The sequence below is a fragment of the Drosophila ficusphila genome, unplaced genomic scaffold (assembly GCF_018152265.1).
Source record: "Drosophila ficusphila isolate 14025-0441.05 unplaced genomic scaffold, ASM1815226v1 contig_84, whole genome shotgun sequence".
Taxonomy (NCBI): domain Eukaryota; kingdom Metazoa; phylum Arthropoda; class Insecta; order Diptera; family Drosophilidae; genus Drosophila; species Drosophila ficusphila.
The window spans coordinates 57319-73466 of NW_025064790.1; the positions used below are offsets into that span (position 1 = coordinate 57319).

At 44.8% G+C, this 16148-nt stretch overlaps 5 protein-coding genes across 9 annotated transcripts; 2 read left to right on the forward strand and 3 right to left on the reverse strand.

The window, feature by feature from the left end:
- Window positions 1–706: 706 nt before the first annotated feature.
- On the reverse strand, window positions 707–5333 carry LOC108101188. Of its 2 annotated transcripts, XM_017205431.2 has the most exons (10): window positions 5217–5333; window positions 4698–5153; window positions 3940–4058; window positions 3632–3879; window positions 3468–3564; window positions 2636–2798; window positions 2325–2550; window positions 1704–2180; window positions 1358–1570; window positions 707–1290 (listed from the first exon to the last, which is right to left on the reverse strand). In XM_017205431.2, exons 4-10 carry the CDS (start codon window positions 3776–3778, stop codon window positions 1066–1068), a joined length of 1548 nt encoding a protein of 515 aa, XP_017060920.1. In that variant the 5' UTR covers window positions 3779–3879; window positions 3940–4058; window positions 4698–5153; window positions 5217–5333; the 3' UTR covers window positions 707–1065. The 2 variants fall into 2 exon arrangements, with proteins under 2 accessions (XP_017060920.1, XP_017060921.1); XM_017205432.2 differs by lacking the exon at window positions 2636–2798 and having other exon boundaries at window positions 2325–2581; window positions 3632–4058.
- Window positions 5334–5369: 36 nt separating this feature from the next.
- LOC108101187 (SWI/SNF-related matrix-associated actin-dependent regulator of chromatin subfamily A containing DEAD/H box 1 homolog) lies at window positions 5370–10305 on the reverse strand. 4 transcript variants are annotated; one of them, XM_043209329.1, is made up of 9 exons: window positions 10054–10305; window positions 9828–9988; window positions 8803–9374; window positions 8407–8739; window positions 8082–8349; window positions 7876–8022; window positions 7513–7815; window positions 6123–7451; window positions 5370–5396 (listed from the first exon to the last, which is right to left on the reverse strand). In XM_043209329.1, exons 1-8 carry the CDS (start codon window positions 10178–10180, stop codon window positions 6825–6827), a joined length of 2538 nt encoding a protein of 845 aa, XP_043065264.1. In that variant the 5' UTR covers window positions 10181–10305; the 3' UTR covers window positions 5370–5396; window positions 6123–6824. The 4 variants fall into 4 exon arrangements, with proteins under 4 accessions (XP_043065264.1, XP_043065263.1, XP_043065262.1 ...); XM_043209328.1 differs by having other exon boundaries at window positions 5370–5427; XM_043209327.1 differs by having other exon boundaries at window positions 6020–7451.
- A 389-nt stretch (window positions 10306–10694) lies between these two features.
- Window positions 10695–12517, forward strand: LOC108101189 (probable splicing factor, arginine/serine-rich 7). The gene has a single exon (XM_017205433.2). The coding sequence runs from the start codon at window positions 10822–10824 to the stop codon at window positions 12364–12366; it is 1545 nt and encodes a 514-aa protein (XP_017060922.1). The 5' UTR covers window positions 10695–10821; the 3' UTR covers window positions 12367–12517.
- A 396-nt stretch (window positions 12518–12913) lies between these two features.
- LOC108101190 (3-ketoacyl-CoA thiolase, mitochondrial) lies at window positions 12914–15155 on the forward strand. The gene is made up of 5 exons (XM_017205434.2): window positions 12914–13046; window positions 13323–13489; window positions 13939–14712; window positions 14767–14921; window positions 14985–15155. Exons 1-5 carry the CDS (start codon window positions 13028–13030, stop codon window positions 15064–15066), a joined length of 1197 nt encoding a protein of 398 aa, XP_017060923.1. The 5' UTR covers window positions 12914–13027; the 3' UTR covers window positions 15067–15155.
- Window positions 15145–16126, reverse strand: LOC108101193 (translocon-associated protein subunit gamma). The gene is made up of 2 exons (XM_017205436.2): window positions 15874–16126; window positions 15145–15811 (listed from the first exon to the last, which is right to left on the reverse strand). The coding sequence occupies exons 1-2, from the start codon at window positions 16019–16021 to the stop codon at window positions 15387–15389; spliced, it is 573 nt and encodes a 190-aa protein (XP_017060925.1). The 5' UTR covers window positions 16022–16126; the 3' UTR covers window positions 15145–15386.
- Between the last annotated feature and the right edge of the window lie 22 nt (window positions 16127–16148).

Consider the following 16148-nt stretch of genomic DNA (forward strand, 5'->3'; position numbering starts at 1 on the left):
GACCCGGTGGTACTCGTTGCCGTTGTTGTTTTCGTTGTCGACGGCTCAGTGGTAGTTTTAGTTGTCTGAGTCGTGGACCCGGTGGTACTCGTTGGTGTTGTTGTTTTCTCGGTCGTCGGCCCTGTGGTGATTTTTGTGGTAGATATTTGAGTCGTCAAAGTTGTTTGCTCGGAGGAAGACTTCGTTTCTCCAGTGCCGGTTGTTGTTGTCGTTGCAACCGGTGCTGCATAAGCAGGTTGGTGGATTGCAAGCAAAACTAAACTCATAATAATGATCTGCAACAGAAAATCATTCCATGTATTGCGGAGAGGTGAAGTATTTTCGACTTACCATGGCAAGGTTTCGAGCAGGACTCTGCTTGTGTCGAGTCTCATCTAGCGTTTAAATAGAAAAGAAAATCCAATACAATACATTGCAGCGGCCTGATAAGCTTTGCAGGGTCGAAGTTCAGTCCAGGTCAGCAGGTAGGCGTTGTGCACTTAGTAAACCATTAAGATAAGCTTCGATTTCTTTACATTAGTTTGTTCATTATTGGAAGGCATTTTTGCTTAAAGAACGAATCTTGTAATAGTGTTCTTATCTTATGCATAATACTAATTTAAAGAAATTCTGAAAACCCTATATTGTAATGCAGGTCTGATAATAGCAGTTGCTTAATAGTTTTCCCCAAAACTAGCATTTAATCTGCAGCATTAAAAAGCGTTTGTCCATTTTTTGACTAGCTGTGATTTATTACACATAAATATATGGGTTCACATAAAAGTTGAGCCTTAGACTATAGCAGAGTCCGAAGATACCGAATCCAATCGGTCGATCTCATTTGGTACTGGGCTTGGTGTGTGGTGTGCAAGTCTCGGGTTAGTTTCTCTCTATTGCTGGTGCCGAAATAAATATTGCTTATGCCTAGGTAAGAGTACAATAAGATAAATAGAACAGAAGTTTTCCAGGCCCTAAATGCAATGTGACAACAGAATCTATAGCTGATGATTGCACAGTGCCCGAGTCCTCGCCTTGGTTCCAGGTTTAGATCTAGTTTAGGTTATCATATTTCCCCAGTTCGAAGACCTAATTGTTAGTGTGGGTGTAGTAGAGAACCGTGTTGCCGGGCAGCTGCCAGTGGGAGGCCTTCAGTTCGATTAGCTGAAGCAGTGTGCGTCGGATGGAAGCAGCTGATTCTCCGGCATTCAAAAAGGCATCCCGAACGAGACCCATGAGTAGCTCCAGTTGTTGTGGCAGCTGCTGCTCCATATCCTGACCAATGCAGGTGAGCACATAGAACAGGCACTCAATCTGGGAGATAAGAAGCAACATGTTAATAGTTTTAAATTTGGATAAAGGGAATTTCTTTTAAACTCACCTCCGAGAGAGATCTTATGGGTGGACGCACACAATCCTCACAACACTTTGACAGCAAGCTGAGCAAAACCAAGGGTGGAGGAGTGCCCTCGTGGTGGGTGCGCAATTGGAGTTGCCGGCGCTTCAGCTGACAAAACATCTCGGTGAGGAAGGCCATAAAGGCGGTGAAACGAACACGTGAAGGCGACTTCATGCCCTGGATGGCAAATAACAACTGCAAAAGTAAAATAAAATAAAATTATTAAATAAAGTATGCAAGTTCTTAATAAGTTTTATAAAATTGAAAAGAACAGGAGTATTTAAGAACCTAATTCTAATATAAAATTGATTTTTAAAGTGTATCTTACCTTTTCACGCTCCTGATACCACTGACGGCATGTATTGAGAAGAGCTTCCAAGAAAGTCTCCTTCTGTTCCCGGGCGATGATGTTCAGACACAGCCGCGAAATTGGCAGTGCAAATCGACGACTCTCCACCGCTCGCTTAATAAACTGCGATGTCAGTTCCATGAGGCAACGCGAGTTCAGTTTGTTCGGATCCTCCAGAGCCGTGTCAATCAGCACCTGAATCTCCGCGGTAAATTGACCAATGTCGGCCACCTCGTTACCCAAACCCAATCCCAATCCAGCCATTCCCCTTGTTAAGGCATCCGCCGACGACAAAGATTTGGAGCGTTGCAGCGAATTCCCATTCATGTATGGATCGATTCCATTAAGATTTGCCTGGTAGGGCTGTCCATAGTTATTGTTGAGCTGACCAAACTGATTGTGGGTGGGTACCTTGTGACCTCTGGGCTCGGGGGCAAACTTGACACGGTTCGTTGTCTGGAAATAGAGTAGGGTACAGATTAGAAAGGTAGGTTTTATAGCCAAAAAAATGTATTTTGAAATGTATAACTTAATTTAAATCATTTTTTCCTCATATTGAATTTTAAATTGGAATGCAAATTTAATTTTAGTGGAGCTTACATGCAGTATGTTGCCACTGGAAGGCGAGTTCATGAGCGGCAGCTGACCGCCGAGGGGACTGCCACCGATGGGATGGGTTACCAGGATGGAGCGATGGTGGTTGGCCTTCATTCCGGGCATACTGCCCAGCGAGAGACCCGCCTGGCGGCGATTAACGTTCCCGTACTGACCCAAAACCGGAGCGATACCACCGGGTCCATTGGTCGGCGGGAAGATCAGCGATGAACTGGAAGAATGTTGTAGATTGTAGTTTAGCTCTGCAAGGAGACGGGAAGAGGGGTAAACGATGGCATTAAAAGGCTTTGCTTTACCGATTGCTGAGTGCCTCGGCCGGTGCCCCGGAGCTGCTTGTCATTGTAAACTCCTGGGCATTGACGTTCAGCTTGTTGGCGACACCACCGTTTGCACCATTTGCACCACTTGCACCATCACCACCGCCACCATTAGCCGGACCAGCCAGCTCTCCGCGCACATCTGATTAAGGGTCAAGTTGGGGTTTTATTTTTGGGGGTCGTGTTACCCAAGGGTGTATGTGATGGTTTTGGGGGGCAAGACAACATTTTGTGTGTGGGTTGGAGGGGGGGGAAATGTATAGGGTATGAGACAGAGATATGAAAAGAATCAAAAGAAAAATGTGGACTCAGTAAGTAATCGTCGGAACTGATAAGCGTGCAGCGAAAAAAGAAACAGAGCAACTAAAGCTGAACTTTCTATTTGAGATAAGATCGGAAAATTTTCTATAAATCTTGGAAGTCTTTACTGAACATCACTTTGTTATAACTTCTAGCTTATCTTATGTCGCAAGGAGTAAATTGCTTATTTCACAAAGATTTCTATATAAATTAATAACTATTAGTAATATTTATATTCCAAGAGAATATCAAAATGTTTGCTATATCTAAACACATTTTTGGTCACCTTCTAACTTTAACACATCCATCCACAACGGGTAATCTGAATTCCCCTATATCATTTATGAGATTAACTTTCTTTAAAATGGTATTAAACAACGATCACTTTAAAAGAAAATAAAGCTGACAATTGCTTTTTGTGATTGATTTGTACAACTGCTAGAGCACCGTACACCCCGCCAAGCAGCCAAGCGAAGAGGAGAATTAACAACTAATGTCTAAAACAACTCACTGGGTGGTCTGTATATATCCATGGCGGGCTTGCCCCTCATCTGTCCGGTCTGATTGCCAGGTACGTTGAAAGCCAGACTTCGGCGTTTGTTGATATTCTGAAACCGCAAACGGAAATATGGTTACTTTGCGATCGATATTGATACGGTTGATTCAGCAATTCACCTGTTGATTCGAGGTGCGCACAAAGCTGCGTTCCCGGGAGATAACGCCGGGAATCAGTGGCTGAAATTCAGGTGACTTGCGCACCTTGCGGGGATCGTTCTGTTGGCCATTCAAAGTGGCCTGGACTTGCTCGACTTTCTCGGCCATCTCTTGATTTTCGAGTCCTAACTCTGCTCTATTTCGATAAACTTAATTGAAGATGAAAGCCTAATCTTTGGTAGACTATCCTCCGGTTAATCGGTTCACAACTGGGATTCCGTGGAATAAACGTCTAAATATGTGGCTTCAGTATTTGAGTAAATTTGTACATATCACAATAGTTGGTTTCCTTTCTCTCCTTCTCCTTACTCCCTTTGTCGAGTTGAGTTCTCTTCTTAATACGATTTGAGGGATGTGCTCCCTGTTTTGCAGATTCAGATTGCTGGGTCTGGAATGCAATTAAAAGTTACAAACCTGAGAAACTAAAGTTTCAGCCCTGAGCCAAGCCCATAACATGTTCACCTACTCATACATCGCGAAAAGATACACAGAAACTGTTTGCCCAACTACTTGATCTCTTCGAGCAACCGGCTTTATTAAGTGAGCGTAGGAGTTGCATCTGGTTTTGGGGCCGCTGGCTAGAGCACTTCGCCTCCGAGAATGACATCAGCCCCCGAGTAATTCTTATTTTGCGGCCCACTAGGAGTCCGAAGCGATTCTCCGCAAAAGATACATAAAGCAGAGTACAGTGATACCTCTCAAATATTAGACTAGTAACTATTCAAAAAATTTAGATAAAGACCAATAGTTAAAACGATTGTACTTTAATTTGTTAATAACGTTTATTAAACTCGGACTTTTGGTGACAAAAACTAATAATGTTTTGGACGTAAGACTTTCTGTTCTGTTGAGTGCTTTAACATATAAGTTGAAAATCTCTTTTAGAAAGGTTCCACTGTCGGTGACTACTACCACAACTATGTGAACTTGCCTCGTTAATTGCTCGACACTCTTTTCCCAGATTAGCAAACAGAGTGTTCGAAACAAGCTGGGCCTGGGATTATGAATCACGGCGATGGATACTCACCTTTTAGTGCAAAAATGTTTCTTCCAAATTGTTTCGTTGTTGTTGCTGCTTGAGCTTTTGTTTATCTCTCTCTCTATAAAGTATATAGATGGGTTTTTTGTTTGTGCGTTTGCTTGTCGTCGATTCGATTGTTGGTGGTGCTGCAGCTTGGTGGTTCGTATAAAGATATTTATCTACTTCGTAGATACGCTCTTTCGTGTCTCGTTTAATAATGCTTGGCATGCGCGCCAAGTCGAGCCATAAGCAGTTAACAAATAAATATAATTAATATTTCAAAGCGGCACTCCACGCCCCAATATTCCGAATATGCAGGAATACTAGATGGTTTATGGACTGCGGTTTTCCAGATACAGATACACTGCACACAGATACACGGAACGCACTCTCGCACACAGGCGCACGCAAAGTGATCACAATAGATTGTAGTGCCTGTTGTTGTCAATGTTGCTGTGGCTGCTGTGCGAGCGAGAGGTCAGCATTAAAATATCAATGAGCGGGTGGCTCGTTAAGTATACGCACCGTTGGTGTCGTCTATTTTTGGTTTGTCGCTTTGTGCTGCTCGTTCTCGGCTCTCGTTGTGATCGTCAATTATTACAATTCCGTTTTGTTTCTTTTGTTCGCGTTATTTTCGTTCGTTGGTTGCTTTTTTATTTTTGTTTTTTGTGTGATTTTTCTCTCTCTTTTAATGCAGATCGCTCGCTAAATAGTTTTATTGTTCGGATTACTCACACTACACACATACATTGCCATGCCAGAGGGATTATTAATTCTTATTTATATACATATATTTATTTCATGTTTAGCCTGCACGCGCTGTTTGTTTTTGCTCCGACTTGTGCGCCGTATTCTTTGGCAATTGCCAAAAATTGCTCACATGTGCCGCATCTATATTTATAGTATATGACAGCGCTGCGAGTGATGACTGTATCGCAGTACTGTGTAGTCACATCTAATAAAATCTATATGCAGTTGGCGTTGCTTCCGTTTCCGCCAGTCAAAAACAATAACATCAAACGGGCAGCTAGGCAAAAAAAAAAAAAACAAAAATGGCAAAACAAGAGTCTATTTCATATTATTGGTCCGATTTATTTAGCATTTTAGTGACCGCCGCAGCAATATGATTTCCGCTCGCAAACTGTTTGTCTATTTTTAAATAGAATTCAAGAAAGAATTCGGGGAGGAAACTTATGTACTCGGCGTGAATCACATAATGGCAGCGCGGACTTAGATCCCGAATCGTTAAAGCAAAATTTAAAGGATCGGGACTATATTTAAATACATTTAACTATTGAACTCGACTTGTGATTTTTTTGGGGTTTTACTTTAGGTTTTCATGGGTTCGTTGCTGTCGATCGAGACACTATATCTGCGGGGTATATCTATTTATCGATGTACGCCGTATTATGTAGGCATGTATATTCGCACGTATGTATGGATGTGAGTAACGCTGCTTGGCTGCTACACTTGGGCGCAGGCTTTAACTTAAAAATTAAATCATCGGCGCGAGCGATCAGTTGAAGACTAAAGACTTGATGAATCGCCTCGCCGCGATCGGTGCCGAAAGCTCTTGAAAACAGTTGTGCTCTCTCGGTTCTTCAGCTCTCTTTTTGAATATACAAACGAATGAAACTCGTGGGAAAATGCGAGAGCAATCCGTTGCGGGTTGTCGAGTTTCCCGAACAGCAAATTGAAAAAGGTTAACAATAGCGCTTCGTACACAATTGATCTTTATCCTTATAACAAGAGGTTCAATTCAATACATAATCAGAAAGGACAACTACATATTCAAGATGACAAATCAATAAAACAAGAAAATAAACTTGTTTGCCTTGGTTTATCGTGGAAATGTTATTTGTTACTAGTAAAAAAAAGAAAAAATTGTCGCCTTATCGTTGACAAATTACTAACTCAATTTATGATCCACTTTCGGCCAATATCCCGCCACATCTCACGTTCTCACGTTGCACACAACAAGTTAAGTAAAATATATAAATACAATATTGATCGGTAAAATTACTCAAAAAAGATTTAAACACAATAATTAGCCAGCGGTTGTAGATCAAATGCTGATGGAGAATAAATACGGTGGTGGGGAGACAAGGACGAGAACGACGGCAACGAGTAAGTCTACTTGGCGGGCGAGGCTATAGAGTTGTTCAGTGAGTTGTTTAGCTGCTCCTCCTGATCCTTATCCAATCCCAGGGCCGTGGTCAACAGCTTAACGACACATCGCTGCTCATGCACTTCGCCCTTCTCGTTGGACGTGATGTCCTTTTCCAGCTTTAGCTTCTCTTCGGCGGCCATAAGGATGCCCTCCTCAATAGTACTTTCGGATATGAGCCGGTAGATGGTCACCGGACGCTGCTGTCCCATGCGATGACACCGATCCTCTGCCTGCTTATCGTTATACGGATTGAAGTCAATATCATGAATGATACAGGTGTCGGCAGCCGTCAGGTTGATGCCAACACCTCCCGCCTTGGTGGAAAGCAGAAACACGAAGATGCTGTCGTCCCCATTGAAGTCGGTGATCAAGTCCTGGCGGACATTCACGGCGGTCGCACCGTCCAGGCGGCAGAAACCGAATTTTCGTATCCGCAAATACTCCTCCACAATGTCCAGCATCATGGTGAACTGGCTGAAGAGCAGCACACGGTGACCCTCTGCCTTCAACTTTGGAAGCAGCGTGTCCAGGTACATGAACTTCCCGGAATCGCAGATCAACTCGTCGGGTATCTTCACGTCGTAAAACTCCTGAAGATGCACAATATAGTTAGCAATTTTAATTTAAAATACCTTTCTGCCAACCACTTACATGCTTGTTACACATCTGATAAACTTGAAAATCTGACATGACGGCCAGCTCCTCAAAAATATATTGTTCGTTTGTCTTCTTGTAGGAACTGGCATTGGCCAGGCGTTTGGAGAATTTACGCAGATTCTCATCAGTGAAATAGTGACGCATTAGCAGCGGATGGTTGGCAATGCGACGCATCTCCATCATGATCGCTATGCCAGCACGATCACTGCTGCTGCACACCTCGCCCTTGTTGTTGGAATAATAGTCGACCAATTCGTGATAGTAATGCTTTTGTTGCGGGCTCATGGATACTTTTTCCTGTCATTATATATTGAATTAGGATGTGTTTAATACATGGTTTTGATCAAAGAGACTTACCACAAGACTTAGCTTCTTGGGCAGGTTTTTTAGGACATCTTTTTTAAGGCGCCTTAGGACAAATGGCTTCATGATGCGTTTGGCTCTCTCGATTTGCGTTTCCTGGAACTGTGAAACTTCTTCCTGATCACCGTCGGTTTTTCCTTTCTGAAAAGAAAGATGACGTGATATTATTTTTGTTTGTATTTTAAAATATTCTGCTTCACCTTGGCGAACAACGATTTTATGTCTTCGATACTCTTTGCAAAGAACTTGGGCATCACGAAACACAGAAGGGAAATCAGCTCTAGAAGATTATTCTGCAGGGGAGTTCCAGTTAGCAGGATACGCATCCTGGCATTGATCGTTATAAGGTTGGCATATCGTTGCGTAGTCATGTTCTTCAGCATGTGTGCTTCATCGAAGATGACATAGTCCAATTTGCAAACCCGGAACATTTTCCTTTCCTCTGGAGTGGATCCAACAATGTGATAACTGTGAATTGTAACCAAATTATAACTTAGGTTTTTCATTCACTTCTGAATGACCTACGTGGTCAGTAGAACATCAAAGCCAGTGAAGCCATCCTTGGCAAAGCGACCCCGCATTCTCCGCCGCTCGTCCTGCGAGCCGTGATACTTTTCCACCACCAGTTTTGGACACCAACGGGTAATCTCCGCCTCCCAATTGTCCAGCGTGGACGAAGGAACCACAATCAAATGGGCCGCTTGACTGAGACCATTCTCCTTTAGGTAAGCCAGAAATGCAATCACCTGAATTGTCTTGCCCAGACCCATTTCGTCCGCCAAAATGCCATTCATTTCCTGTTTGTGCATCACTGTGAGCCAATTCAGCCCTATGATCTGGTAGTCAGCCAGCTGAAAGCTGCAGGAGGACAAGAGTAATTTTTAGAAAATTAATTTCGAAAGAATCTTTGCTGGGACTAACCCGCTGTTAAGGAGCTTAGGCTGCTCTACAATGCCAGCACCATTGGAAATCGCCTTCTCCAAACGCGACACCATGTTGTTGCACTTGCTTAGAATGTTTGCCACGGTGTTCTGTTTGTTGATCAGCTCCTGGGCGTAGTTCAGAAGATCTCCCGACATCCTTATGCTCTCCAGTTTCTTGCGCAGTCCGGCCCAATCCGCAAAAGGTCGCACTTCTATGATGGCTAATGCTTTCTTCTCGGACAGTGTCTTAACCGACTGTAGCTCAATGAGTGAAGCCTCGTTCATGAATTGGAACACTTTTTTGCGCTGCCCCGTCATCTTGGTGGACATCTCGGAGTCGCTGTCATCGCTGTCGTAGACCTGATCCTTGGACTGCTTCACATCCTCGTCATCTGAGTGATCGTTATCCGAAAAATGACCTTGTGAAGTCCCACTGGTCCCGTTCGAGCTGGGCTTCAGCTTTGGCTTGACCAGCGGACCATTCTGTCCCTTGGGCTTGCAGTTCTCCCTAAGATACCGCACAGAGGCGGCCACATCCCAATTCGTACGAGACAGTGACTCCTGGATGGCCTATGAAATAGATATTAAATATTACTTTTTCAAGTTTATTTTGATTATGGTTAACATTAAATTTTAAAAACACTTTGTAATTCATTATAATGTTAAATTATAGTAAAATAAAAAAATTGGGTTATCATTGAAACCAATTGTTACGTTTAGAAATTTTTAAAAATTTTATTTGTTAAAACTAAAAAACAAGTTTAAATTTTGAAATTAAATAAAATAACCATCTTGGTGTCTAATAAAGTTGTTTATAAAAAATCTATTTCATAGACAATGAGAAAAATTTGAACAGTGCTGGAATTGTTTTCATCCCCTCTAGTGACGCCCCTGGCCAACAGACAGCTGTTCGCAACGCCGGGCCCGAACCAAATCGCCATGTTCCGCAAACACAGACGCAGAGACGCGCACTTCCCCGCCATTCCCCCTTGAACTAACAACAAATCTCGCCCAGAAACCTACCATTGTATCGTATTGCGGTGAAATCTTGGCCGCGGCCATGTACCGTTCCTCCTTTTCCTTGACGGTTAGCTCATATTTGATTTTCTTGGGTGTCTGGGAGTCGTTGCCATCGCTGTCACTATCCGCCATCACCTGGATGCGCTTCTTGCCAGGCACTCGCTCTGAAAAACAGGCATTTAGTCACCAAGTTTTTCACTCGGAATTTCGGGTAGGAAATTATTGGTACCAGTTTTCGCAGGACTCGCGGCGACAGAAGAAGCACTCTTGTTGATGCGAAACTGTCGCAAGTCGCTGAGGCTCGACTTTGAAGGCGAGGTCGCGGACGCGGTTGCGGTCACTGAGCTGTCCGACATCGTGGGACAAGGCGAATCGCTTCCTGGTAATGTGTCAGTCCTTATTCACAAATTTTGTTTGCAAGTCCTACGATCGCGAGGTGGTATTTGTGAATTTGTGCATGCTAGTGCGCCCGTTTTGGCTTGCGTCTATAACCTTTCGATTTGGCTAGCAAGCGCGGTCACACTTTGCGGGAGATTTTAATTGGAAATTAATTTTCATATAGACTGCGGAATGCTGTTGTTTATTATTTTTAATTTCTTAAAGGCTTTAATACACTAAAAAAAATTATTTTTAAATATGTCGTTTATGAATCAATACAAAGGTGGTAAATTAAATCGTTCATTAAGCAGTACTATAATTGCTGCGTTTGTTTGCAATAAGTTTATAACCTCAATAATGACGAACGTAGAAGATGTTTTCATAATTTCTGAAGCCATTCTTTAAAAAAACCGCCAGATCGGCTAAACAAAATAGCTAAATTCAGTAGAGTTGCCAGATCCAGCACCCAATCGACTTATCGGTTCCCCACCCGGCAATCGAGCTTCGCGACGCGTTGCAACCCTTGCTTTTTTTCGCTTGCTCTTGCAGGTTAATTGAAAATATTTAATTGCGAATAACCCGCTTGCCGAGCCCAGGACGAACTAAGAACGTGGCAAACATGGCTGGCGGCAACACCCCGCGTGTGATCCAGGTGACCAACATAGCGCCGCAGGCCACCAAGGACCAGATGCAGACGCTGTTTGGGAACATTGGCAAAATCGAGGAGATCCGCCTGTACCCAACAATTCGGGACGTCTCCTGTCCAGTGCAGTCGCGCATCTGCTACGTGAAATATACGGAGACGACCAGTGTGCCGGTGGCCCAGCACCTGACCAACACGGTGTTCATTGATCGAGCCCTGATTGTAATCCCCGTGCTGGCCATTCCCGAGGAGTACCGGGCCCTGGAAATGCTTAAGAACGGCACCATTGTGCCGGGACTCCAAAAGCCGGACTCTAAACTGCCGCCAGAGGTAATTAATCGCATAGAGGGTCAGTTGCCGCAGCAGGTGATCAAGACGTACGACCCCAAGCTGGTCGAGTTCAATCTGCCGGAGTACCCTGCCTTGCCCTCCTTCTACGACGCCCGAAAGATCGAGGAGATCCGACGCACCATCATCGTGTGCGATGTGAAGAACGAGTGGCGATTGGACGATCTGATGGACTGCTTCCAGCGCGCCGGCGAGGTGAAGTATGCACGCTGGGCCGAGAAGGACAACAAGACGTACTGCATGATTGAGTTCTGCGAACAGACTAGCATTATCCACGCCCTGCGCATGCAGGGTCAGGAGTTTAAGGGCGGACACTTAAGCGTTTACCACTCTACCTACTCGATTACCAAACCGGAGGCCAAGTCCAACGAGGCGGCGCAGGCGGAGATCGAGGAAGCCATGACGATTGTGAAGGAGGCACAAAGTATGATCTCGGCCGCCATTGACCCCGTGATTGGAATGCTCGCTAAGGACAAGCGGCGCCGGTCGAGATCACGTTCCCGATCCCGAGAACGTCGGACCAGTCGCTCGCGCTCGCACCGCTCCACATCAAGGCGGCGCTCTAGACGCTCTGGCTCCAGGGAGCGACGCAGTGTTTCCCGTTCCCGTCGTTCACGTTCACGTGGCAAGCATTCATCCCGGTCGCGCAGCAAGCGCTCTAGGTCGAGGCACCGTCGCAGCAGCTCGCGTTCCAGGAGATCACGCTCCCGTGGCGGCAAGCACTCTCGTTCTTCAAGGTCGCGGGGCAAGCGCTCGAGGTCCCGTCATCGCCGCAGCACTTCACGCTCTCGTAGCTCACGATCCCATGGCACCGGAGGAGGGGGCAGTGGAAATGGCAAACGGTCCCGATCCCGCGAACGCAGTAAGAAGTCTCATCGCAGCGAGAAGCGATCCTCGCGTTCACCTCGGTCTAGGAGCAAGCGCAGCTCACCCTCTCCGCCGCCGGCGACCAGTAGCAGCAAGTCCCGTTCCAGTCGCAGCAAGGACCCAGCAGTTGTGTCCTCCAAGTCATCGAGGCGGCGCGAACGCTCACGCACTCCCGAAACACGCAAACTTAAATCCATCTCCGAAGACATTGAGGTGAAGAGCTCGCGCTCCAGCGCCGATTCAAAGTCACGTAAATCGGTGAGCGTCGAAAAGTCGGACAACATGGACATCTCCAACTCGCCCTAGATACTTAGAGATTGAACACTACATTATAATAAATACAGAACTTAAGTAATCCCGTCTGCAGTATAACCGGAAACCCATTATCCTCAATGAGATTTGTATTCCACTCACACTCTGTCCTAGTTCCCAAGCATAAAGTCTAATTAAAAGTGCAGCATTTACGCATTCTTTACTCAGGGGAAACCACTGAAAATATTCAATAAGTAAAAGGTGGTGTTACAATCATCTAAAGTCGTAAAACAGTTTGTATTTTTCTTAATTTCTTATGGAACAATTTTTAATGTAAAAGGAAACTACAACTACCTACAACGTTGAGGCCATCAAACTTAAAAAAACGCATTTTAACTAAATAATAATGTTAAGAAAAATATTTAAGTCATTAATCCATAAACAAAAGGGTTTTGTTTCATCATGAGTTGCAATTCCTCGTTGGTCACTCGTCAAATTATTTTTTCGCAGTGCATCATACAGCTGAATTTTTGTGGGCTTGTCTCTTGTCTGCTTGCGAGAGTATAACCGGAAAAAGCTTTTGAGCTTTCACCCAATAATATGTCGGCGTGAGCGGCGAGTCGCAACCAGAAGACGAGAGTTTTTTAACTGCGGTAGACGTTTATTTCTGTATTAACTTAGTTTTTATAATAATTAGGAGTGAAAATATTACAAAATGTCTGCAGCAACTAAAGGTAATTTTGTGCTCCGATTTGTATAGATACATATATAGATCGATATAATGCCCGGTTAAGTGCGAGATGATCTTGTCATGGGGGTCTGTACTTTGGACTTGTTGATGTCTTATCTGATGCTATCCCCTCCGGACTCAGCCGGTTGCACTTTGGACCTGTTGAATCGAAAACAAAAATCCGCTTTCGTTTATTGCTGAATTTGTGCTATCATTCTTTGCCTACGCACATTATATATGTACATATATGTTCTACATATGTTTGTATGTTCTATATAAGGTATCTATATTGTGGCTGCCAAGCGTACGGCCTTTGGAACCTTTGGTGGATCCTTGAAAGGTATTAATCAGACCCAGTTGCAAACCACTGCGGCCAAGGCTGCCCTGGATGCTGCTGGCTTAAAAGGAGAGCAGGTGGACACCGTCATTGTAGGAAATGTAATTGCGGTAAGTAGGTCCTTAAAGATCCTTTTGGGGGAAGGAGACGCTAAAAAGTACAGTATCGGTTAAAAAATATATACACAAAGTTATCTTATCATGCGTACATTTGTATTTAAGAAATGATAGTAAAAGTTTTCACAATTTTGGAGCTAAGATTACATACGTTTGTAGATCAGATTGATCAAGTAATAAATGTATTTTAATCATTTGGCATTTTTATTAAATATGTTTTTATGTACATAAAAATAAATAAGGTTTAATATATGTACATACATAACCTCATAGACATTAATTGGTAATGAGAAATAAGTACATACATACGTATTCTATTCTGAGATATTTTTGAACCATATATATACTTAAATAAAGAGACACATATGTATGTATGTATCTTATTTTATAAATCCTTTAAAATGACGATTTACCCTTAAAATTTACACTTTTCCACCCCTTAGTCCTCATCTACGGATGGTATTTATGTGCCCCGCCATGTGGGTCTCAACTGTGGCGTGCCCATCGAGAAACCCGCTCTTGGCATCAACCGTCTGTGTGGTTCTGGGTTCCAGTCCATCATCAACGGAGCCCAAGACATCCTGGTTGGAGGTGCCAAGATTGCTCTGACCGGCGGAGTGGAGAACATGTCCCAGAGTCCCTTCATCGCAAGGAACGTTCGCTTTGGCACCACCTTGGGAGCCAACTACAATTTGGAGGACGCTCTGTGGGCTGGACTCACCGATACCTACTGCAAACTGCCCATGGCTCTGACTGCCGAGAACCTGGCTGATCAGTACAAGATCAGCAGGGAACGCGTGGATGAGTTCTCACTGCTGTCGCAGAAGAACTGGGAGAAGGGACAGAAAGAGGGTGCTTTCAATGCCGAGATCACACCCATTAAATTGAAGGTCAAAGGCAAGGAGGTGGACTTCGTGGTGGATGAACATCCGCGTCCCAAGACCACCATTGAGGGTCTGAACAAGCTGCCTTCGCTCTTCAAGAAGAATGGTGTTGTCACTGCTGGAACTGCCTCCGGAATCTGTGATGGCGCCTCTGCTGTGATTGTGGCCTCCGAGGAAGCTCTCAAGGAGTACAACCTTAAGCCTCTGGCCCGACTTGTGGCCTTCTCCTTTGTGGGTGTGAAGCCAGAGATCATGGGCATTGGACCAGTCCCCGCCATTCAGAATGTCCTCAAGGTTGCTGGCAAGAAACTGGAGGATATTGATCTGATTGAGGTAATCCTTTTAAAATTCAAGTTTGAAATAGGAAACTAAACATATACTCTTCAGATCAACGAGGCCTTTGCCGCCCAAACTCTGGCCTGTGCCGATGCCCTGAAACTGGACACCTCCAAGCTGAATGTGAACGGTGGAGCCATTGCTCTTGGTCATCCTCTCGGTGCCAGTGGTTCCCGCATCACTGGTCACCTTGTTCACGAGTTGCAGTGAGTTTAACAAACCTTTTACCAGCTAGTATACCTCATAATGAATTTCCCTTTGTTTTCTAGGCGCAAGAAGCTGAAATACGGAATTGGATCCGCCTGTATCGGTGGCGGCCAGGGAATTGCCGTTCTCCTGGAGGCTGTCTAATCTTAAAGCTCTTCTGAAACTCTCCTCCTGCATTTACACTGAAATTCCGTTTCTCCCTTGTTAGTAATAAAGCGATTATTTTAACTTTACAATTTATTAAATCATCTGCGAATGGAAGTTGATCATCAAGCTTTCTACAAGAAAGACAACAAGTTGGCGTTTTATACTATGAAGTTTGTATGTTCGCACTGCTGAAAATGCCAATCGAAACGGGGCTGGCGTGTGAAAAAGTGGACCAGCCCACGGTCCCAGGAAATCTCTTGAAGGGCCTTACATTACGAGTACATGAACATTAATGGACATGGTTGCTATTATTCCGCTCAGTTCGTCTGGGCGCTGGTGGAGAAGAGCGCCAGGGCGCCGCTGGCAATGCCCACGGAAAAGATGTAGTTGACAAACGGTGTCGAGTTCTTCAGGATGAAAAAGCTAATGAAGATGATCACAGCCAGGTAGATGGCGTTGTTGTAGAAGATCGAGAAGGTGGTGGCCTCGTAGTCGGCTACCTCGTTCTTCTTCCACAGGATGCGCTCGTCCTTCTCCTTGCGCGTGACCTTCTTGTCGTCGCCCACCTGACGGTTGACCTCGCGGGTCACTGCCTCCTCCCGACGTCCGGCGATCTTGTGCTTCAGCTGGAACTTGATGTTCTTGTAGGCGGTAGCCATCAAGTAGGTGCTAGCGGCGGTCACCAGAACAAACAAGATGGAGCTGGGCCACAGGTCCATGTTGTGGATGCGCCAGAAGAGCCCTGCAAGACATCATTCATTCAACATTCGCCGAGTGTCCCAAAAGTATCAACGTGTCACTTACAGATAGGGACCGCCGACACGATGAAGGCATTGCCGTAGAAGAGAGCCGACGACTTGGTGCTCACGTTGCGGCTGAAATCCTGCAGCAGCAGCTCCTCCTCCTTGGTGAAGCCCGAAGACTGCACTTTTTGTTGCTTGCCAGAGCCCATTTTTGGTTCGATTTTCGTGGAGAAAGTAGCTGCGAAGTGAAGACCGAGCTGGAGTGTACACGAATGCAAGAATGCGAGTCGCTTTCGGCACCGACGAGTTGTGACGTGTAAACGTCAAAAACGCAGG